Source organism: Hyperolius riggenbachi, chromosome 8 (genome assembly GCF_040937935.1).
Source record: "Hyperolius riggenbachi isolate aHypRig1 chromosome 8, aHypRig1.pri, whole genome shotgun sequence".
Taxonomy (NCBI): Eukaryota; Metazoa; Chordata; class Amphibia; order Anura; family Hyperoliidae; genus Hyperolius; species Hyperolius riggenbachi.
The window spans coordinates 205,243,260-205,267,734 of NC_090653.1; the positions used below are offsets into that span (position 1 = coordinate 205,243,260).

At 42.7% G+C, this 24,475-nt stretch overlaps 1 protein-coding gene across 3 annotated transcripts in view; it reads right to left on the bottom strand.

Moving 5' to 3' along the window:
• The window catches only part of GTF3C3 (general transcription factor IIIC subunit 3), a 127,055-nt gene that overhangs the window by 40,125 nt on the left and 62,455 nt on the right, over positions 1 to 24,475 (bottom strand). For all 3 annotated transcript variants that reach the window (XM_068248116.1, XM_068248117.1, XM_068248115.1), the window contains exons 9-11: positions 9,963 to 10,029; positions 5,580 to 5,677; positions 2,408 to 2,579 (exon numbers count right to left, since the gene is read on the bottom strand). In XM_068248116.1, the coding sequence (XP_068104217.1) occupies positions 2,408 to 2,579; positions 5,580 to 5,677; positions 9,963 to 10,029 (337 nt within the window). The remainder of the gene's footprint in view (positions 1 to 2,407; positions 2,580 to 5,579; positions 5,678 to 9,962; positions 10,030 to 24,475) is intronic.

A 24,475-nucleotide genomic window follows, 5' to 3' on the forward strand; every position in this document is an offset into this window, starting at 1 on the left:
TTAGTTGGAAATAAAGGTGCATTTTTTTCAGTTTTGCGTCCATCCCTAATTACAAGCCCATAGTTTATAAAGTAACAGTGTTATACCCTCTTGACATAAATATTTAAAAAGTTCAGTCCCTAAGGTAACTATTTATGTATTTTTTTTAAATTGTAAATTTTTTTATTTTTTTTTAATTACAAAAAAATAATAATTGGGGAGTGTGGGAGGTAAGGAGTTAATTTTTTGTGGAAAACAAGTTTATTTGTGTGTAAAAAATGGTTAGGGTGTAGTTTTACTATTTGGCCACAAGATGGCAACATTACAAATTAGTTTCAGGCGACCTGCAAGCGTCCTTCCGGACGCTTGCAGGAAGTAGAAAGAGGCTGGGACTTTGTTATTTTTCACAATGATCGCGCTGCTCAGCCGAGCGGCAGCAGATCATTGCGGGGCTGAGATCAACGAACGGGAATGGATTTTCCCGTTCGTTGATCTCTGGGCGAGCGGGCGGCGGCGTGTTTACTAGCGGCGGGCGGCGTGTTTACAAGCGGGAGCGCGGACAGCGGCGGGAGTGCGCAGAGTACGGATTTCTCCGTCCCTGGGGGTGAAAGGATGGAAAAAGGGGCGGAGAAATCTGTACGCGCGGGGGTAAAGTGGTTAATTCTAGTAAAGCTAGAATAGATCTCTGAAAATCTTATGAATAATGAACATTGTCTTTAGATTTACATCTTGTAACCCCTGGCAGTTTGTTAATCAGAAAGACATTCCTATTATTACACTGCTAGGAGTTTCTCACTCTCTACCTGCCAAGAGGTGTATATAACTATAGTTCAAACTTGGATGCTTTTCATACAGTTTTCACAGTAATTAAAAGGTGTGATGGTCACTGTAATGAAATGAAATATTGCTACAGCCAAGGCTGTTATGGACTCTTCAACCAGATTCTTTAACCAGTAAAAAAAAAGTGGATTTAGGAACTACACGATAACAGATCAACAGCAGAATATAGCCATAACGCCTTTATAATCATTCCAGGTGCCAGCACTGCACCCCTCAAACTTAGTATGCAGATAGAGATGAGTTTCCATCTGCAGAGGCACTGGACACCCACGGAGCAATGGTCAGGATTATCAACTGCCTGGTAGGCAGAAGGTGTGGCTTACTGCCAAAATCCTTCTACATTTCTACCGTAACTGGTGTCTGATAGTACTGTGTACAACTTCATAACATCAAACCTCAAGCTTAATAAGGTTAAATTCTGGCATTTTTTCTTTCTTTTTAGCTTCAGGTGAAGAAGTGAAGGGTTGCATGTTTTGTCAAGTTTTTATAGCTATGCCAACATTGAGTAATTTTGTCACAAAGAAAAGGAACAGGATAACTCCCTAGAATAAAAAACATAGCAGACACAAATAAAAATATCATCACTGTACCACTTAGAACACCCCAAGTTTCCAATAAATAGGACAGTGATTGTTTAGGCCTGCCACTCGCCCAGCATTTCACTGCGAAGAATGAGAAGGAGGCTGACCAGGACAATAAATCCCTCAATATTCGTTAGTGTAGTAAGGGGCTTGGCCAGGTCTACAACTTCAACAAGAAGTAATGGGAGTGACCAGGTCAGCCAATCACCAAAATATTTTTCCATATCCAATGGAAGGGTTGGGTCTGGGCAGCAATGCTCCAGAAAAGTGCAAGAGATACATTGGCAGTAAACAGGTCAGCTTTATCAACCGCACCTATACAGTAAGGAGTCCTTGAGCTAGACTCCCTAACACTGCTACTGCTTGAGCTCACCCTAGTGGCTGCAGCCCCAGCGCTTTGAGTCCGCCAGGAGAAAAGCGCAATATATAGGTTATTTGTCTTGTATTTGTGTTTCATGTTAGCATAAGTGGTGGAGCAAAGCTTTAGCAGAAAGAAAGAAAAATTGCCTAGCATGCTCATATTCTATTGAGCTTTGCTTTTGGAGGGGGAAGATGAGGCTAACAAATCACTGAAAAATTTACATAGGTGCTTGTCAACTGGAGTGGGTGCTTTGATTTACCAATCTGTACTTCTGTTTTATGGGTGAGGCTTATTTGGGGGAACAAGTTTTAATAAAAGTAATTCCTGCAATTCTACTTTTATCTAAGTATACTGCAAATAAGGTGGTTGCTTTCAAGAGGTTGTTGTTGAGAAGCATGAGATTAAATTTACCCATGCAGTTTCACCCTAAAATAAATTGCCTATTTATATACTGTTCTTTGGATAAATAAAACAATGTTTGTGAGGGTGGACTGCTCAAATACAATCCAACATTATGACTCACAGATACCGCTTGAGAATAACACACTGATCATCCAGAAATTTTAAGCAGTTGTGTTCAAGGCTAAATGATTAATCATACATTCTGTCCTTGCCATCATTACAGCTTGTAGTCACAAGCATTTACCTGCATGACGCAGCCAGACAACAGCCATATTATACTTCTCAGAGCACACCAACGCACTAAGGAGAGGCAAAGCTGAATTATATTCTCCAATGTCAAGGAATGCCTCTGCAACGTCCAGATACAAATCTCCCATTTCCTCTGGGTTCTGCTCCATCAGAGATGTCAACATTGGCTGAAAAACAAACACAAATAGTTTGAAATAATGCCCAGACTATAGGGACACATTTCACAGAAAGCGTGTACAATGCAATGATTTATCAAGCAGTATCAGTCCTTAATCTCATTATAAATAGGGGTTGCTATACTGAAGATCACACATTATGGATAAAAGGATGTAACTTATATGAACATATATGAATATCGGCATTAACTTTTTCTTCGAGAGATAAAATCCATACAGCCTCTCATTAGTTATTGTTCTTTACAACTTATATATATATCGGGTGCCTCCACCAATGTTTTGTTTAGCCTTCATAACCCTTAAAGGGGTTTATAGTTTTTTTTTATCTTTGCCCCCCCCCAAAAAACTCCTAGGAGAGCAACCAACCAGCAAGTAGACCTGGAAAACTGAGTGTGGATGGTAATCTCCCACAGGCTCTGCAAGATTTTGCAACCCACCTTTGTGAATATAAGAATTTCAACCTTCTGGTACTATGCCATTCCCTATGATGCTGCGCCATTGGGCTCCTGGTCTCTCTCATTCTTTTAGACTCTCGGGAGGTTACTGCTAACCACCAAGAATCACCTTTTACAGCTGTAAATTGAGCTAGGGATTGTAGCACCGTAAGGTGACAGTGCTAGCCACTCAGCTAAGTAAACAATGCAGATTAAGAGTCAATTCCCTCCATTAAGAAAGAGTATATTGGTTCATTTGTCCCAGCATGAATAGTATAGTAAGTGTGGACATTTTTAGCAGTGGTAATTCCCCAGACCCACTTTATTATTGATCAAATGAGAAGTCAAAAACACCATGTTCACAGGTATTATGGGATATTGTATTATGAATATGTGTCTATATCCAGTTCTGTAGCCCATGCAGTTGGTTCCAAAAAGCCCCCCTCAGAACAGTAAGACATATATTTAGTTTTACTGCTATGTTGAATTTTGCTTTAAACCCAGCTTTTGATAGATTCAAGTGCAACACCTTTATTTTTGAAAGGCTTCCCTAGTTTTGCTAGACAATTCCAAAATCCTGGAAATATCACATTCAGTAGTCCTACCCAGTAGCCTCAGCCATTTTCTATGTCTCAGTTTTCCTTATTGAAAGATCTAGTTATAAATGTGGTGGTAAGAAAAGTGTAATTATTTCTTCTGGAATACTTTTAAGTTTCTAACGTTTATCTATCTAAACACCGCGTCACGCCAACGGGCGTGACCGCGGCGACAGCCCAAGGACCGCCTAACGCCAATTGGCATCAAGTCCTGGGGCCGGCTACTGCAGGAGATCGCACGCAGGCTGCACGCGCATCTCCTGCTTGGGAAGCAGAGCTCCGCCCCGCCTTCAGTCTTCGAGCACCGATCGCAGCTCGGGAGACTGTTAGACGGTGAGACCGCCGTCTTTTAACATGGTACAGCGCTGTGATCTGTCCCCCTGGGGTACTAGAGAGTGATCGGCTCTCATAGGCTGAAGCCTATGACAGCCGATCGCCGTGATTGGCTGGCTGGGGGGAGGGAGGGAGTTAGGTTAAAAAAAATACAGAATGAAATAGGAAAATTGAATAAAAAAATAATGACACAAAAAAAATAAACACGGTTGGAGGGATCTGTCAGACCCCACCAACAGGAAGCTCTGTTGGTGGGGAGAAAAGGGGGGGGGGATCACTTTTGTGCTGTGTTGCAGCTTGGCCTTAAAGCTGCAGTGGCCAATTTCCCCAAAAATGGCCTGGTTTTTAGGGGGGTTTAGCACTATGGTCCTCAAGAAGTTAAGGAAGTGTTGATCAGCAGAAAAGAAGTTTAGCAAAATGACACTTTAGTGCAGTTCACCATATTTACAAAGTTGAGTCAGTTTATTATGACCACCTGCCTGTATCCAGAATAACCATTTCTGGCAACACGAATGGCAACAAGATGCCATAAAAGTGTCTCAGTAACATGTTGGATGGATGTTAGTGATACTTGGAACTACTTCCGAGGGCCCAACAGTTCCTGATGTGTCCGTGGTGATAGATCCAATTGTTAGACTTATTGATCAAGGTGGTCCCAAATCTGCTTCACTGGGTTAAAGTGAACCTCCAGACTAAAAATCAACTCAGCAGCACCGAAAAGGCCTGGTGTTTCTTTAACAGTTTCACAGCATCAGAACTTTGTTTCTCTTATACAAGCCTCATTTTTAGCTGCACAGAAGAAAACTGCCCGGGCATTTTTCCCCTGATGCTGTGCAAAGCATGATGGGATTTCTGATGTTGTTGTTCTCGTTCTGCTGTTTTGGTGCAAATTTTTTTTCTTACATTTTGAATTTGACATTTAAAGCCTAGGGTGCGCAGCTGGGAGGGGTTATCCGGACACAGGACAGTTTGAACTGTGTCTCCTGCTCCCTGTCACCTCCTTTCAACCAAAAAGATGGCTGCCCCCATGACAAAGATGGCAGCCCCCATGAATCACAAACATTTGCCTGTTCGTTTAAAACAGGGTGAGTAAGAGATTATATTACCTATCTATTCTAATTAACATAACTAATGTAACTTAATGACAGTATGTTTGTTTAGGCTGAAGTTCCCCTTTAAGAACTGGGAAATTCAGGGGCCAAGCGATTGAGCACAATACTCACTAAACAAGGCCATTGCAAAATATCTAGCACAAATATTTCCTGGAGTCTGTTTTGAATCTACCTGCCATTGAAACAAAAAGGGCCAAGAATAAATAAATGTGTAATTTCGATACCTGCTGTTCCATTACAAAGGTAGTTTTTAATTGCGACTGTGTTTCACCCCATTCAGATGAACGGAGCACTGGCACACAGGAAGAGCCTGGCTCTCAATCCAACTGCCTCGATGGCTGAAGACTACTAGTGACTCCTGGATCAATTTGAGAAGCACTAGTATTAGTTGACAATACCCTCACACCTTTTGTTACTAGTTATGTGGGCAGGAATGTAAATGCAGAGGGAAATCTACTGTGTTCTGAAATGCAAATACAAAAAAAACACCCTGCTTTATAAATTTAAATTACTTACACCAACAGGTTCCAGGATATTCAGACGGATCAAGCACACCATCATCTTCACCGTAATATCAATTGGGACTCCCTCTGGTACATGGCATAGAACAATTTCTACAGTAAAATAGAAGACAAAGTGAAATTTTACTTAAAGGAATACTATCGATGTATGCATTTATTTTTAAATGCTGTATGTTGTAGCACACATCAGGGCAAGTACTAGAAGCAATTTGATTCCTCACACAGCTGTTCCTCTCAGCTGTAAAATCCTCCGTCAGTTTTGGCGTCAGTGTTGGATACAAAATGTATCTAATACTGAGCTCCCAGAGGGCTAGACCATGTCTGCACAGGGGAGTTGCTATCAACTCCTCAGTTTATAGTTTAATTATCACCTTGCTGAAAGAATCTTGTTGATATGGTGGTAAGGGGTTAAAGATTCTAGCAATGTGTGTTTATTATCTTTGCTTCTCTTGACTGATAAAGATACTAAAAATGCTAATTGTAAACAGTGATCTGCCCCTCTCAGCAGCTTGTAAAGTGGATGCAGCCTGGAGTGTATCACCTCAAGCAGACAGCCAGGCAAGCAGTCTGAGTGTAAACACAATAGCTAGTTATATTCCAGCAATATTACAGCTCATTTAGTTACCTGTTACCACCTCAGATCAGCCTATTTCTCCTCATGTCTGCTGCATGCTGTGAGTGACACAGTGAAATATATTTGTGAGCTGTGTGACAGAGTAACCAAGCAGCTCAGGGTGACCCAAACTACTATGAGCTGTGTGAGAAATGAATTTTTAAGCAGGGATAGTGAGAGAGAGACCTGGGTGAATAAATAAAGTGCCCCTAGCACTAGTGGTAATGTGTACACTAATATAGAGTATTAAAAAAAAAGTTGTTTCAATCGATAGTACTCCTTTAAGCGATGCAATTATCTCTGAATAACTACTCTAATGTCAATAATAATCCATTATTAATCTGGTTTAACAGGACACATCAGATTCAGCCGCCTCTCTCTCAGTCTCTGAAGTCTGCAGTATGTTTTACAATCAGTTCTTCATTACAGAAGCCCGTAAGGTCTGCATAGTGCTGCTGTGCCTGCTCCTCTTACATTCTTGTTATACTTCCCTGCTCGTGGGTCTTTCTTTGCTCTTTTACCAGCTATTCACATAATTGTGATCTGTACATGAGGACTGAACAGTAACCTCTGCACAGTCATTCCTCCCTGTGAGAGTCCATCCTGCATTCTGAACATAAGCAGGAATACTGAAAATGAATGAAGGCCTTATCATGCCCAATGTAAAGGTCAGCAAGAGTCGGGAACCAGGACAAATTCTCTGTAGGTGCGATAGCAGCGTCACGTGGTACGTAGTAATAGCATGATGAAACAGAGTTTGCAGTCTCTGAGAAACGCGTCACATTTTAAATAAACGATTTCCCCTTTTCTTATATTTCTAAGAGTCCTCTAGCCTGCCTGTTTTTAGTTGTCGCCCCTGCGGTGTTTAACAACCGTGTGACGCTGCTATTGTGCATATGACTACCAGCCATGCATGACGTAGGGACGCCGCTCTCTGTCTTCCTGCACTGACCTCGAGGAGAGCGTGCGCCTACGCTGAACAATCTAGTTCGCTAGCAGTTTCACACATCCCAGCCAGTGGTCCGAGAGCCCAGCCTGCCTGCAGCCCCCACTGGATACTGCACCAGTGTCTTGGTTATAGATAGAGAGCCCGGTCCCTGGTCGTAAAAGGGACGAAAAGAATGAAGAAGATGCGAAGAGCAATCGGCACTGCAGGTGCTTTATTCCAATAGCGAGGCACAAAATAGCAGTACAAAAAATTTAGCTAAAAGAGGTCACATATCATCTAGTAGAGTGTGGTGGTGCGGTGGGTGCTGGTGACAGGTGCCTGACGGCCGTTTTGCGCTATGACTGCGCTTTAACAAAGGCTAGGGATGCGGAGCTCCCTCTTGCCGGACATAAATAGACTGTAAACTCAGCGTTCGGCGTGTCTGCGCCGTTTGGTGCCGCCCATAGCTCCCCTGATTGGTCAAAATAGCGGTGTAACACATATGCGCTCAACCGCGGCATGCTGGGATGCCTGATGTCATGTCTCTAAGGAAGCTCAACGTCATGTCTCTAAGGGACGAATGCTGAGAGAGGCTGCCTTTGACAGCCACTTTTAACCAGATGAGACCTGTCTGGGACAGGGTGAAGTTTTTATATATTTTACTGACACTTAGAGCACTCTCTCCTTTGTGTGTTTTTTTTCTATGTAAAGGTTAGGGATAACTAAGTAATGTTATTACACCAACTGGCCATGGCAGGATATTGAAAGCATCAGGTAAACTGCAGAGCAACACATTTCAAACACAGCAAAGCTGGTGTCCAGAGTACATACTGCTGTTTGGTGGAAGTAATTAAAAACAATAGGGCATGAGATGGGTTCACAGATTTTTGCAAGATGGCGAAATAATAATGCAGAAGATATCAATTACTGAGTAAAGGGTAATTTGTGCCTGATTAAATATGGGCATATTTTCATGTAGTTAAAGGATCATTATTATGCATGTGTATAAAATGTACACTTTTTCGAGAATAAGATCCATACATATTACTTTTTTACTATGTCGCCGTCACAGTATGTTGTAAAAATCTGAAAGATTTTTGTACTAGTCCATCTCCTCATGAGGGATGTTTAGTATTTTATTTTCAAAAGCTCTTAGTGAATGGATTGGCTTTGTTCAACTGTCAAAATAATGTGCAAATGAGTAGGAAGTATGGCTGACATAACTGTAGATACTTTCCAGGGAGTGCTTTTATAAAGAATAAAGGAGATACTTAGAACCCCCCATGAGCAGGTGGACTAGTTGAAACCTGCTGGATCTGTAAGCTTTTTAATGCCTACTATAAGCAAGAGCAACATAAGAGAAAGAACTAATTTAGAGCCCATTTTAATCTGTGAGAAACATAATTCTTATAAGTATGTGTACCCACGTATTTTAAATTTAAAATGGTTTGATATTAGTCCTCTAATGCCCATATGCACTAATTTTTTTCACATTAGTTCTCTCCTGGGAGATAATTTTGATCTTCTTTTTAACTACTTTGGCCTTTTGGAAGTATAAGATACGTCCAAAAGGCTGCATGTGTGCTCCCGTGGCCGATCGCGCGTGCACGCGCGCTCCTGGCCCGTGGTTCGTTAGCCAGGGAATCAATGAATCGGGACATGGTGCCCGATCATTGATCCCTTTCCCCGGCAGAAAAAGCGTCCGCTTCTCTCGGAAGCCTCGCTCTTTCTGCCTCTTATGTCCTCCCTACGTTCCTCTAAGCGTACATGTTACGCTTAGAGTGACATAATGTAAACAAACTTATCATTGCCATCTTGTGGCCAAATAGTAAAACGACATCTACATTTAATAAAAAAAAAAAAAAAAAACATTCCATGTGAAGATTAAATATTTCTTCTTTTTTTTTTATTATAAGCTTTTAAATAGTGATGGATGCAAAACTGAAAAAATGCACTTTCATTTCCAAATAAAATTTTGTCGCCATACATTGTGATAGGAGCATAATTAAACGGTGTAATACCCGGGACTATTAGGCAAATACAATACGTGAGTTTTAATGATGGAGGCATGTATTATTTTAAAACTATAATGTCCAAAAACTGAGAAATAATTACTTTTTTCCGTTTTTTTCTTATTCTTCCTTTTAAAATGCATTTACAGTAAAGTAGCTCTTAGCAAAATGTACCCCCCAAAGAAAGCTTAATTGGTGGTGGAAAAAAACAAGATATAGATTAGTTCAGTGTGATAAGTAATGATAAAGTTATAGGCGAATGAATGGGAAGTGAAAATTGCTTGGATGCATAAAGTAAAACACGACTGAGGGCTGAAGTGGTTAAACTAACTTTTCATAATTTTACAATTGAAAAAGTACCCAAAAGTTGGAGAAAAAGTACTATAAAATAATGAGTATTTTTTTTTTTTTTTTGCTGGTGGCTTAAAAGGCATTTTACGACAAGTTGTGAAAATACCACCTAGGAGAAAAATCAGGAGAAAAAGTGATTTGCATATGGGCCTAACTGTCCATTTATCTACAATGTACCTAATAAGTACCACCTCATTTCTTCTAAACAACCTGATACTACAGTCTTTAAGATTCCACAGTGCATATGTTGTAGTATCTCACATGCATAAACAGGTACATATTTTCTTATCTCCTTTTTCATATTACGTGGTTTCTTGATTATTCATATCTTCCGTGACATCAACTCTCTTTACTGTGTACCTTTTTGTTAGGCAGCAAAAGCACAATTTGCTGAACAAATAGCATTTATTTTAAAGCTACACTTAGAGACATTTAAAAATATAACTAAACACACATGCCACATAAAGTCATTACCTGCAGTTTCCTCCAGGCTTGAGGTGTCTTTCTTGTTCAGAGTTATTCCTGAAAACTGTGTTATAACCTTTTGAAAAGATGAAAAGGTTACATAAAACCACAAAGTCTAGTAGAAATAAATGCTGCAATCCTTTTAGAAACTTCACACTTGTGTCTATAAATACACAGTCATACCGTAATTGTTGTGTTCGCTTATGACAACCAACAGTTTGCTAGCTGAGAATTGTGACAAAACAAACTAGAAGCAGCATACAGTTAAAACATAGCGATGTGATACTGTATTGTGAACATTTTTAAAAAAGCATCTGTTGAAAATATTCGACTACTTATGTCTATATTGGAGCATATTAAACATTTTTACTGTAGATATAACAATCAATAGTATAAACAACTTACAATTTGTCAATCTATTAAAAAAAGTCTCCTAAAGCTGGCATATCTCATCTGATCCACTAAGACTCAGAATATGTGGTTACTGCCTGCTAAATTATCTGCATTCTGCAGCAAGAAAGCTAAACATAGATTCTGGTGACACAATATATGTACAGTGTCCTTTAGTTATCATGCAGTTCATGCGGTAATCAAAAGATAGATAAGCATAACATGTGATTTTCATGCCAGTTGGGGATATTCAATTAATTCAGCAGTATTTCATAGTTACATAGTTATTTGGGTTGAAAAAAGACATACGTCCGTCAAGTTCAACCAGAAAACAAAATACAACACCAGCCCGCTCCCTCACATATCTCTGTTGATCCAGAGGAGGGCAAATACAGTTTTGGGACTTTTAACAAATGCAGCTTGAGAGAAAAACACCTTTTAGGCAAATGTGCAGTTCTTCTCCAAAACTAGGTTAAGTTTAAAATGTACAAATTCTTGCTGTACTTTGTCCACTAGTCTTTCAGCTCTATCTTCTACACGTGAAAAAGTTATACAACCTGACCTGTTTTCCCTTCATACATACAACTGAAGATCCATGGCAAACTCTGTCAAGGTCATCAAATTTGCTGCGTAACCAAGCAGCTCGGGGTGACCCAAACCACTAAGAATGTATAGGGGGATAAAAGAGACCAAAAAGCCCTCCTACTAATAAGCGATGCTTGGTGAAATTTGCCTTCTTAACCACTTCCCGACCGCCTAACGCACAGAGGCAGCCGGGAAGCGGACCCCACAAGGACCAGCTCATGCCCAAAGGCGGCAGTCCTTGTAGGGGCATGGGCGGAGCGATCGCGTCATCCGTGACGCGATCCTCCGCCCGGGATTGATAGCCCGGCATTTTGTCTCCGCTCGCCGGCCACTTAGCAGCGGCGGCGAGTGGAGGAATCCGCATAAACAGCCAATCACGGAGTATAAGGCACTTTGTTAGGTAAACAAAGTGCCTTATACGTGCTTCCTCCTCGCCTCGTGGTCTCATTGTTGCAGAGACCACCAGCGAGGAGGAACCACTTCTAAGTAATTCAGCACACAGTCGTTTTTTGCCCACAGCCCCCCTGATCTCCCACCCCAGGCTTCATACCCCCCCTGATCACCCCAGCAGACCCCTGCCCAGCACCCTTGCACCCCTATAAAACCCCCACCCCCCCACCTGCCACTAACTAGCGACACTGTCCCTTAGTTTAGGTCCCTAACTGCTTCCTAGTCACCCCTGATCCCCCCTACCTTTAGATCACCCCCAGACCCCATCCCAGACTACCCCCCTGTATACTGTATACATCTGTATACAGCTACCTTACCCCCTGATCCCCCTCTGATCACCTGTCTATCACATGTCCATCACCCCTCAGCACCCCCACTCATCAGAGCAAACCCTAACTGCCCCGCGGGGGTAACCGATCACCTGCCCAGGCCCTCGATTGCCCTCATACCCCCCTCCTGATTACATCCCCTGCTCTTTGTTTACATCTGTCCTCCCCAGCAATCACTAACTGATCTTTGATCAGTAACCCCGTGTCTGCCTCTCATCAGATCAGGACTCAGTCTGCCCTGTGCGGTCTCCTGATCAACCCCCCACCCCCTCAAATCGCCCCCAGACCCCCCCCTAATTACCGTCCAAGTGCATTGTATTTGACTGTGCTTTGATTGTATCGATTGTGCTGCGCTTGTATTCGATTATGCTGCGATTGTATTCGATTGTGCTGCTCTTGTATTTGATTGTCCCGTGATCTGCTTCGATTATCCCGTGATTGTTTGATTGCCTCTGAGACCCCACTTCCCAACAACCCCCACCCCACATCACCTTCCGAGTGCATCGGATTTGATTGTGCGGTGATTGGATTCGATTGTGCTGTAATTGTATTTGATTGTCCCGTGATCGGCTTCGATTGTCCCGTGATTGTTTGATTGCCTCTGAGACCCCACTTCCCGCCACACCCAACCCCACCCTCCCCCCATCACCTTCCAAGTGCATCAGATTTGCTTGTGCTGTGATTGGATTTGATTGTGCTGTAATTGTATTTGATTGTCCCGTGATCGGCTTCGATTGCCCCGTGATTGTTTGATTGCCTGAGACCCCACTTCCCGCCACACCCAACCCCACCCTCCCCCCATCACCTTCCGAGTGCATCAGATTTGCTTGTGCTGTGATTGGATTCGATTGTGCTGTAATTGTATTTGATTGTCCCCTGATCGGCTTCGATTGCCCCGTGATTGTTTATTTGCCTGTGACCCCACATCCCGCCACACCCAACCCCACCCTCCCCCCACCACACCCAACCCCACCCTCCCCCCCACCACACCCAACCCCACCCTCCCCACCACCACCTCCAACCACCACCTTCCGAGTGCATCAGATTTGCTTGTGCTGTGATTGGAGTCGATTGTGCTGTAATTGTATTTGATTGTCCCGTGATTGTTTGATTGCCTCTGAGACCCCACTTCCCACCAACCCCAATACCTCTCAAATACTCCCTTTTTGTTAGGTAGGTGCTCTTTTTTTCTTGGTAGTCTCGGAGGAAAACCCCATAAATTTAGCAGTCCACAATGGCAAGAAGGGGGCTATATACAGGTATATGGACCAGTCGGATGAGTTCTTTTGGGAAGAATCATCCGTCGAATCATCCGGGTCCGAATTTGAACTTGTGGAAAGCAGTGGTTCCCTGACCGAAAGTGATGACGAGGCTTTGGTCCCGGCTAGAGCCAGGCGTACCAGACCCCATGTCGTTAGACCGCAGGTGGCGCAGGATCCGCCTCAAGGGCAGCAGGGTGGTGCTAGCGCTGATGATAGTTTTCTTGGTGAGGCAGGCACCAGCAGCGCAGCATTTCCTGGACTTGGTACCAGTACTTCTGTAGACCCTGGTGAAGTGGTGAGCGCCAGCATGGAAGTTGAAACTGGTACGGTGGCAAGTGCAGTAGTACCCCCGTCGCAGCCACCAAGAAGAAGACGGGCCCGTAGTACCCATAGACTACCAGAGGTGCTGGCACATCCAGATTGGCAATCCCCTGATTCCGCCGCACCCGTAGTGCCCCCTTTCACCGCCCAGTCTGGAGTCCAGGTGGCGACAGCTCATCTAGGAACGGCCCTAGACTTTTTGCAGCTGTTCATCACTCAGGTTCTCTTGGACTTAATTGTGGTTGAGACCAACCGTAAAGCCACACAATTCATCACGAGCACCCGGAGAGCATCTATGCCCAGCCTTTCCGGTGGACATTTCCGACATTAAAATCTTTTTGGCCCTTATCCTTCACTTGGGACTAATGAAACTTCCTGCACTTCAACGACAATGAAACCTGTCATGAAAAGGGCCACCCTGCTTATGACCGGCTTCACAAAATTCGGCCCCTCATAGACCACCTGTCATCAACATTTGCAGATGCTTATATCCCTGAACAGAACATCTGCGTAGACGAGTCCCTCTTACGCTTTACCGGGCGCCTTGGCATCAAACAGTACATCCCAAGCAAGCGCGCCCGGTATGGGGTGAAACTGTATAAGCTCTGTGAAAGGGCCACAGGCTATACATGTCGTTTTAGGGTCTATGAGGGAAAAGACTCAAAATTGGAGCCGGTCGGATGCCCTGACTACCTGGGGAGCAGTGGAAAGGTTGTGTGGGACTTGGTGTCACCCTTGTTCCAGAAGGGGTACCATCTTTATGTGGACAACTATTACACAAGTGTGGCCCTCTTTCAGCACTTAAAGTTAGAAGGAATCCGATGCTGTGGCACTGCGCGGCCTAGTCGCCAGGGCTTCCCCCAATGGCTCGTTACCACCAGACTTGAACGGGGGCAGAGGGCCGCCTTGCGTACTGAAGACCTGCTCGCGGTGAAATGGAGGGACAAGAGGGACGTTTACTTTCTGTCCACCATTCAACTAAGGTCATTGAAAAGCCCCTTGTCGTCCACGAATATAATGTCAACATGGCAGGGGTGGACTTCAATGACCAGAGGTTAGCGCCCTATTTAATTTCCCGGAAAACAAGACGCTGGTATAAGAAAGTGTCTTTTTATCTGATTCAATTGGCAGTATACAACAGCTTTGTTCTCTACAGTAAGGCTGGGAGAACTGGATCTTTCCTTCAATTTCAGGAACAGATCATTCTGGACATCCTGTACCCCCCCCCCCCCCAGATGCAACTAGCCGACTGCATGGAAGGCATTACGCCTATCAGATTCCGAGTACCCCAGGTCAACGCATCCGAAGAAAACGTTGTCGTGTCTGCAGCAGTGCAAGAAGAAGGACTGACACCGTTTTTTATTGTCCCAAATGTCCTGACCAGCCTGGCCTATGCGTAGGGGAGTGCTTTGAGAGGTACCACGAGCAGGTACACTATTAGAACCTAGGGAACTCCAGACATAAGAGTAGGCACACACTCAGTGGTCTTTCGCACGTTGTCCCAGGTGGAGGAGAGGTGAGCTTGAAAACCCAAAAAACGGGTAAGCATAAAAGTCGGAAGAAGGATCGGTTTCCATGCTTGATACTGCTGATCTGTCCTGGGTTGGTGATATAAGACGGCATGTTTGAATTTCCCTTGAGTGTGGACACCCCCGGTTTATATGTGATTTACTTTGGGCCTATGATGATGCTTTAATGCCACACAGAGTCATCTCTATTGGCAGGCATATTGCTGTATCCTACAGGCATAATGCTGTATACTAAAGTTCTGAGGCCCAGTCACATAAGTTGGTGGCTCACCCTGAGTGCAGGGTGGCACGGGGTGTCTCTCTCCTGAGGTTATCACTGCCATTGATGTGGAGGAAGATCTGCCATTGATGTGGAGCAAGGTATGTTTGCCGTTCATTTTTCCTTTCAGCCCAGAGTGCATTACCCGTATACCCAATATAAGGAGTATAGCAGAAACTCCTAATACTGGCCATACATATAATGATTGCAGAGACCCTAAAATGCCAGGACAGACTTCACAAATGACCCCATTTTGGAAAGAGGACACCCTAAAGTATTATGTGAGGTGCACGGTGAGTTCATAAAAGATTTTAGTTTTTGTCACAAGTTAGCAGAATTTTTTTTTTTTTTTAACAAAGTGTCATTTTCCGTTTACTTGTGACAAAAAATAAAATTTTCAATGAACTTACCATTACCCTCATGGAATACCTTGTTGTGTATTCTTTCCAAAATGGGGTCATTTGTGGGGTTTGTTAACTGTCCTGGCAAGTGGGAGGGGTGCTAAATGTTGAGCACCGCTGTAAAACCTAAAGGTACTCATTGGACTCTGGGCCCCTTAGCGCAGTTAGGGTGCAAAAAAGTGCCACACATGTGGTATTGCCGTACTCGGGAGAAGTAGTACAATGTGTTTTGGGGTGTATTTTTACACATACCCATGCTGGATGGGAGAAATACCTCTGTAAATGACAATCTTTTGATTTTTTTACACACAATTGTCCATTTACAGAGTTATTTCTCCCACCCAGCATGGGTATGTGTAAAAATACACCCCAAAACACATTGTACTACTTCTCCCGAGTACGGCGATACCACATGTGTGGCACTTTTTTGCACCCTAACTGCGCTAAGGGGCCCAAAGTCCAATGAGTACCTTTAGGATTTCACAGGTCATTTTTGTTTCAAGACTACTCCTCACGGTTTAGGGCCCCTAAAATGCCAGGGCAGTATAGGAACCCCACAAATGACCCCATTTTAGAAAGAAGACACCCAAAGGTATTCCGTTAGGAGTATGGTGAGTTCATAGAAGATTTTATTTTTTGTCCCAAGTTAGCGGAAATTGATTTGTATTGTTTTTTTTTTCACAAAGTGTAATTTTCCGCTAACTTGTGACAAAAAACAAAATCTTCTATGAACTCACCATACTCCTAATGGAATACCTTGGGGTGTCTTCTTTCTAGAATGAGGTCATTTGTGGGGTTCCTATACTGCCCTGGCATTTTAGGGGCCCTAAACTGTGAGGAGTAGTCTGGAAATCAAATGCCGCAAAATTACCTGTGAAATCCTAAAGGTACTCATTGGACTTGGGCCCCTTAGCGCAGTTAGGGTGCAAAAAAGTGCCACACATGTGGTATCGCCGTACTCGGGAGAAGTAGTACAATGTGTTTTGGGGTGTATTTTTACACATACCCATGCTGGGTGGGAGAAATACCTCTGTAAATGACAATCTTTTGATTTTTTTTTTATACACAATTGTCCATTTACAGAGATATTTCTCCCACCCAGCATGGGTATGTGTAAAAATACACCCCAAAACACATTAAACTACTTCTACCGGCAAGCACTGTTACACCTCAATAGCTCCAGAAACTATAAGAAAACCGCTCTACCACATCTGCTCAACGCAGCAAAATGCCTTATCCCAATTAAATGGAAATCTATTAACCCACCCTCGGTAAGGGAATAGATCACGAAAGTTAACGAGATAGAGGCGATAGAAGATACGGTCATGACAAGTAGGGACCAATACCGAAAGCACTACACTAAATGGGCTCTATGGCTGGATTTCAAAGAGTCTCCGGAATATCATAACTTAGCGCAATGACAATCTAAGTAGTATTTAACACCTCGACTTAGACTGAATAACACTAAGACAACCTGGGTAGTAGATTCCACAGTTCTGTTACAAGTTAGTAGATGTAGAATGTTGAGTAGTTATATTAATATGCTCAAGATACTAAGGGGGTACAACACAATCATCAGAAACACCTAAACTAAAATACCAGGCATAATAGATAATAAGGAAGAGCCTACAATACAATATAAGGAAGATTAAGATGGAAAAAGATGATGCAAAACAAGCTCATAACAAGTATATTTGCTAAAAGCATCAATAAATGCCTTGACTGTTATTGTTAATTCTAATCACCTGATATCAAGCTAATGGTCCCCTGCGCGGGATTATATGATATGTAAAGACTATGTACCACCCTTTTCATTCAAAATAAAGATTATATTAAAAAAAAAAAACTACTTCTACCGAGTGCGGCGATACCACGTGTGGCACTTTTTTGCACCCTAACTGCGCTAAAGGGCCCAAAGTCCAATGAGTACCTTTAGGATTTCACAGGTCATTTTGAGAAATTTTGTTTCAAGACTACTTCTCACGGTTTAGGGCCCCTAAAATGCCAGGACAGTATAGGAACCCCACAAATGACTCCATTTTAGAAAGAAGACACCCCAAGGTATTCCGTTAGTAGTACGGTAAGTTCATAGAAAATTTTATTTTTTGTCACAAGTTAGCGGAAATTGGTTTTTATTGTTTTTTTTCACAAAGTGTCATTTTCCGCTAACTTGTGACAAAAAATAAAATCTTCTATGAACTCACCGTACTACTAACGGAATACCTTGGGGTGTTTTCTTTCTAAAATGGGGTTATTTGTGGGGTTCCTATACTGTCCTGGCATTTTAGGGGACCAAAACCGTGAGGAGTAGTCTTGAAACGAAATTTCTCAAAATGACCTGTGAAATCCTAAAGGTACTCATTGGACTTTGGGCCCCTTAGCGCAGTTAGGGTGCAAAAAAGTGCTACACATGTGGTATTGCAGTACTCGGGAGACGTAGTATAATGTGTTTTGGGGTGTATTTTTTACACATACCCATGCTGAGTGGGAGAAAGATCTCTGTAAATGGACAATTGTGTGTAAAAAAAAATACAAAATTGTCATTTACAGAGATATTTCTCCCACCCAGCATGGGTATGTGTAAAAATACACCCCAAAACACATTATACTACTTCTCCTGAGTACGGCAATACCACATGTGTGGCACTTTTTTGCAGCCTAACTGCGCTAAGGGGTCCAAAGTCCAATGAGCACCTTTAGGCTTTACAGGGGTGCTTAAAATTTAGCACCCCCCAAAATGTCAGGACAGTAAACACACCCCACAAATGACCCTATTTTGGAAAGTAGACACTTCAAGGTATTCAGAGAGGGGCATGGTGAGTCCGTGGCAGATTTCATTTTTTTTTTTGTCGCAAGTCAGAAGAAATGGAAACCGTTTTTTTTTTTTTTGTCACAAAGTGTCATTTTCCGCTTACTTGTGACAAAAAATAATATCTTCTATGAACTCACCATGCCTCTCAGTGAATACTTTGGGATGTCTTCTTTCCAAAATGGGGTCATTTTGGGGGTATTTATACTATCCTGGAATTCTAGCCCCTCATGAAACATGACAGGGGGTCAGAAAAGTCATAGATGCTTGAAAATGGTAAAATTCACTTTTTGCACCATAGTTTGTAAACGCTAACTTTTACCCAAACCAATAAATATACACTTAATGGGTTTTTTTTTAATCAAAAACATGTTTGTCCATATTTTTCGCGCTGCATGTATACAGAAATTTTACTTTATTTGAAAAATGTCAGCACAGAAAGTTAAAAAAAATCATTTTTTTGCCAAAATTCATGTCTTTTTTGATGAATATAATAAAAAGTAAAAATCGCAGCAGCAATCAAATAGCACCAAAAGAAAGCTTTATTACTGACAAGAAAAGGAGTCAAAATTAATTTAGGTGGTAGGTTGTATGAGCGAGCAATAAACCGTGAAAGCTGCAGTGGTCTGAATGGAAAAAAAGTGCCTGGTCCTTAAGGGGGTTAAAGCCCACGGTCCTCAAGTGGTTAAAACAGAAGGAAACTTGCAATAATTCAGCTATAAGTGAACATTTGTGGTTACCCACACTACTGAATATGCAAATTATCTCTTTTCGCCCCTGTAAGCCAGGCAAGCATGATGACACCATCACTGTTGGCTTTGTCACCAATAACGACGTGTGGGCCTACTGCCAGCATGCTGACAGGATGTGTCACTGGTGCAGGGAGAACAGACTGGTCCTGAACATAGACAAAACTGTTGAGATGATTATAGACTTCAGGAAGCATGCCACTACACCACCTCCAATCCACACTGATGGCACTGTAGTGGCAAGAGTACCATGTGTCCGCCTCCTGGGCACTACCATCTCCAATAACCTGAGCTGGAGGGCCAACACCAGTTCCACCCTGGTGAAAGCACAGAAAATACTTCTTCCTCCACCAGTTGAAGAAGTTCTTCATGGTCCAAGAGGTTCTGACAAGATTCTACTCCACCACAACTGAATCTGCCCTCTGCTCTTTCATCTTGGTCTGGTATGCTGGCTTCTCTGCCAGTGATAGATACAAACTTCAGTGGGTCATCAGATCAGCGGAGAAAATCATTGGGACACCTCTTTCCCCACTTTACCCCCTCTACAACACTAGACTGCGCTCGAGAGTGCTGAGGATTGCAAATGATCCATCTCACCTAGGTCACCACTTCTTTTCTTGGCTCCCATCAAGCAGGAGATTTATGGCTGGGCTATCTCTACCAGGACTGCAAGGCACAGGAACTCTGTTTTTTCCCTCTACCATCAACCTCTTAAACTCCATCTAAGCACTCCACCCCATCTAAGGTTCCCCCCTCCCTTAGGATCACGGACTTGTTACGCTATGGTGAAACTGCCTGTGAGGCACTGTAACTACACTACCAAATGCACTCAGGGGGCATGGTTGGCCCACGGGATGTCCTTGTAGCATGATGACACAAAGTGTTACAAACTAAAGGACTTTGTCAGGGTTTAGGAGTGAAGTTTCTTGGACCATAGTGAGGGGGAAGTTATTTCTCTCTTACAGCCATCACTTATCAGGTTTTGAAACTTTAGCATGTATAGCAGATGGGGCTGGAGGACTACTCAACAAAGTGTGGTATAGGTTTATATATTGTATTGTCTTTAAACACAGCCTGAAATACTGCTTGCTTAATGGAGTATTACTAACTAGCATGAAGAGCGTATGTTGTACTCTTTCATCTGCCGATTATTGCATTAACTGCCCCAGCGCCTGAAGGACATTTTGCAAATGTTGTGTTACTTTTGTAACAAGTATGCCTCCACACTTCCCACTTCTGACAATATCTAAAATTAGAATCAGATGCATCAGAAATGGGTGAAATTGGTTAGAAAATCATTGAAAGTGAAGAAAAGGTTATAAAGGCATCTGATTCAGAGAAAAGATTTCCACAAATATGTAAACAATGAGTGCCAAGATTGAAAGCTAATCAGGTGATTGCTCTGGCAGCGCATCTCTACAAGATGAGCAAAACAGAAACTTAAAGGCAAACTTCAACAGGCACGCCTATAAAAAGTAGGAAAATTCAGTATAGTTACCTCCTCTGTTGTCAGTTCCTATACTAAAAGTAGGAGTTCTCACAAATCCAGTGCCAATAGCAAATGTTGGTCTTATGTCATACTCCCTGCCAGTCCTATTTGTCTGCTGGGAATGGTAGCCTGGCTTCTATTATTCTATCTACTATGAGTGTCACATGGTCACTTCTGATTGACCCTCCCACCAGCTACATACGTATTTTTTGAATTATAAGACACACTTTTCCTTCCCCAAATTGGGGGTGGTTCCCCTTATATTCCAAATATAAGGTAATAAAAAGCACTGTTTTACCACACATTTTCTTTGATGTAACATGGCGCCGTTGCTCGCTGCAGGGTGAGAGTCAGCTGGCTCTGACTTTTTGCTGTCTGTGTTTACCACTCCCAGACATACAGGGTGAGAGATGCATAGCAGTGCTGCCAGCAGGATGGAAGGGAAGCTCTTCTGTCGCAAGCATTGCCATCTTAGCCGTGCCCCCCATTCCCCAGCTTGGAGATCGGCCTGTCCGGACCAGGGATTCAGCTGCGGAATGCTGTCTGGTGCTCTAAAATAAGGCAGGAGACTGACGTGGCACAAGATCAGCAGCTGGCGGCGTTTCTTGGCCACTGCGAGTGATCGACTCGGGTGCTTACAAATTTAGTCCCTGGCTTTCCGGCATAGTGTGGAATGGCCACCCCTCACCGAGGTGCTCAAGATCAGTCCAAAAGTGACTGCAGAGGTGATGAGAGCCTGCAAAAGTGCCGATGACAGACTGGGGGCGAGGATGGAGGCAGGAAGTATGGAGGACAGGAGAGTGTAGAGTAGCTGCAGTTGGAAGAGGAGCGCACCTGTCTTAAACTGGTGAAAGCATCCATAAGGTGTAGTGCAGTGTAGCTGAGGGGGGGGATCAGGGGTTAGTGTAGTGCAGTGTAGGGTAGTGTAACTGGTGGGGTCAGCAGGGGTAAGTGTAGCTGAGCAATGTAGCTTAGACAGAGACAGCTTAGGGGAAAAAAGGTCCATAAGATGGCCTGCACCATGGATGCACCGGGTTTAGTATATTTTTCCCTCTGATTTCTGACCTCTAAACCTAGGTGCGTCTTATAAGCCGGAGCGTCTAGTTGGAAAAATACGGTATTTCCAAGCACATTTTTCTTAGGAAACATATTCTGTCAACCAACTTTGCTTCTATGCTCAGTTTATATTTACTAAGCCAATTGCTATTCAAGTTTTCTTTGTTCAAAGGTTTATAAATTTCTACCTTACTCTCTAACCCTCCTTTCCATTCCAAATCACAAACTCTAAATGATGCTCCCCTTCCATTCTTCACTGTCTGACATTTTAGTTATAAAATAATCAAACAAAAGCACCAAAATGAAAAAGAAAAGAAGAAAAAAGAAAAGCCAGAAGGAGCCCAATTATTGGGTGAGATGCAAAGGCAGGCAGACTCACTATGTGGAGGAGTCGACTTCCATCTTTTGTGCCTAACAGTCCCCACAAATGTAAGTTGTGAGAGCAGGTTGACCAGAGACATGCTTGGTGCCACACAGCCGTGAATTAAATTTGCTGACTGACAATATGCTGCAAGTACACTAGGGTTGCAACGGTATGAAATTCCACGGTATGATAACCGTCAAAAAAAATACCACAGTATGACGGTATTACGGTATACAGTATTATACAATCATTTGGTCCTGGGGCCCCCCTCTGTAGTAGGTGGCCGCAGCATAGGTAGCCAGTAGTAGGTGGCCGCAGTATAGGTAGCCAGGGATAGGTGTAGCCAGGGATAGGTGTAGCCAGTAGTAGGTTCTCGCAGCATAGGTAGCCTGTGATAGGTGTAGCCAGTAGTAGGTTCTCGCAGCATAGGTAGCCAGGGATAGGTGTAGCCAGAATTAGGTGGCTTCAGTATAGGTAGCCAGGGATAGGTGTAGCCAGGGATAGGTGTAGCCAGTAGTAGGTGGCCGCAGTATAGGTAGCCAGGGATAGGTGTAGCCAGGGATAGGTGTAGCCAGTAGTAGGTTCTCGCAGCATAGGTAGCCAGTGATAGGTGTAGCCAGTAGTAGGTGCTCGCAGCATAGGTAGCCAGGGATAGGTGTAGCCAGAATTAGGTGGCTGCAGCACAGAGAGGGAGAGGGGTTGGGAAGGGAGAGGGGACGCAGCAACAGGGATAAATACTCACTTGCCGGCAGCAAGGTCCTTCTCGATGTACGGGCTTCATTCTACTTCCTGTTCTTGCATCATCTTGTAATAGCGCCCAGGGGGCACTGTTTCAGGGAAATGTGATGCAAGAACAGGAAGTACAATGAAGCCAGTACATCGTTCAGGACGGAGCTGGCTGCCCGCAAGTGAGTATTTGTATCCTCGCCGCTGTTCGTGCGCTCGCTGCTGCGTCGCATCCCCGCCGGGAATTTTTGTAGTGGTGTTGGCATTCTTCATGTATAAAACCTTTTCACTTTTTTTAACTCTTCTGACTCCGACCAGTCTTTTCTACTTTTTCTTTAAAGCACAATGGGGTTGATTCATTAAGCTGTGCTGCTATAGAGCAGCTTAATGAATCAACCCCAAAGGAAGAGTATGGATTCTAAACTGCAGCTGCAGTCTGATGCAATCTTAAAAATAAAGCTATAAAACTGAAAACAGAAATATGAGACTCTTTTCTATACTACGTATGTTCTATTTACCATCCATACTACACATGCAATTCATTATCTCGTAAATCAATTTTCACTTCAGGTTCACTTTCCGGGCTGCACAGGAGAGAACTCTACTTTCCAGCTGCTTGGCTTGTAGTCATTGGAAGGAGGGCCTACTTTCCCTATTGCATACACCCACAGGTGAGCAAGATCAACTGTAACTTCTAAACAGGGTTTTTAAAACATTTTTTTTCTCTGACATAAAGTGATAAACATAAAAAACCATCAGATAACACAGCCTGACATTCACCAGCAATAATTGAAATATTACTTTTAGGTGGGCTGACCCATTCATTGACAAGCATGCTGTTACAGGTGTAGAATGTTATCTTCACTGTATACAGCTAATGCTGCACTAGATAATGGGAGTAACATGCAAATAAAGACATTTTTCTCTTCTACAGTGTGTATTCAAATCAACAGCAACAACAACAAATGCCTTATCCAGGAATGTGAATGCTTTATAAAAATTAAATGAAAGGTGATTACATTAACAGAACTGGACATACTGTAAACTGTTCCTTGGAACACATTATATACATAGGAATATTTGTTTTGTTCTACTACAAATAGCCCGCTGAAATGTAAAAATTGCACTTTAACCCGTTCAGGTTCCGTCGTTTTCACGTGAGAAATGTTCACCTCCCATTCATTAGCCTATAACTTTATCACTACTTATCACAATGCACTGATCTATATCTTGTTTTTTCCGCCACCAATTAGGCTTTCTTTGGGGGGTACATTTTGCTAAGAGCCACTTTACTGTAAATGCATTTTAACAGAAAGAATAAGAAAAAACTGAAAAAATTCATTATTTCTCAGTTTTCAGCCATTATAGTTTTAAAATAATACATGCCTCCATAATTAAAACTCATGTATTGTATTTGCCCATATGTCCCGGTTATAACACTGTTAAAATTATGCCCCTATCACAATGTATGGCGACAATATTTTATTTGGAAATAAAGGTGCATTTTTTCCGTTTTGCATCTATCACTATTTACAAGTTTAAAATAAAAAAAATATAGAAATATTTCATCTTTACATTGATATTTAAAAAGTTTAGACCCTTAGGTAAATATTTACATGTTTTTTTTTTATTGTAATGTTTTTTTTTTATTACATAGTAAACATTTTATTTGGGTAGTTTTGGGAGGGTGAAAGGTAAACAATAGATTTATAATGTAAATGTGTGTTAATTTTAAAATTTGTTTTTTTACAGGTGTAGTATTACTTTTTGGCCACAAGATGGCGGCCATGAGTTTGTTTACAT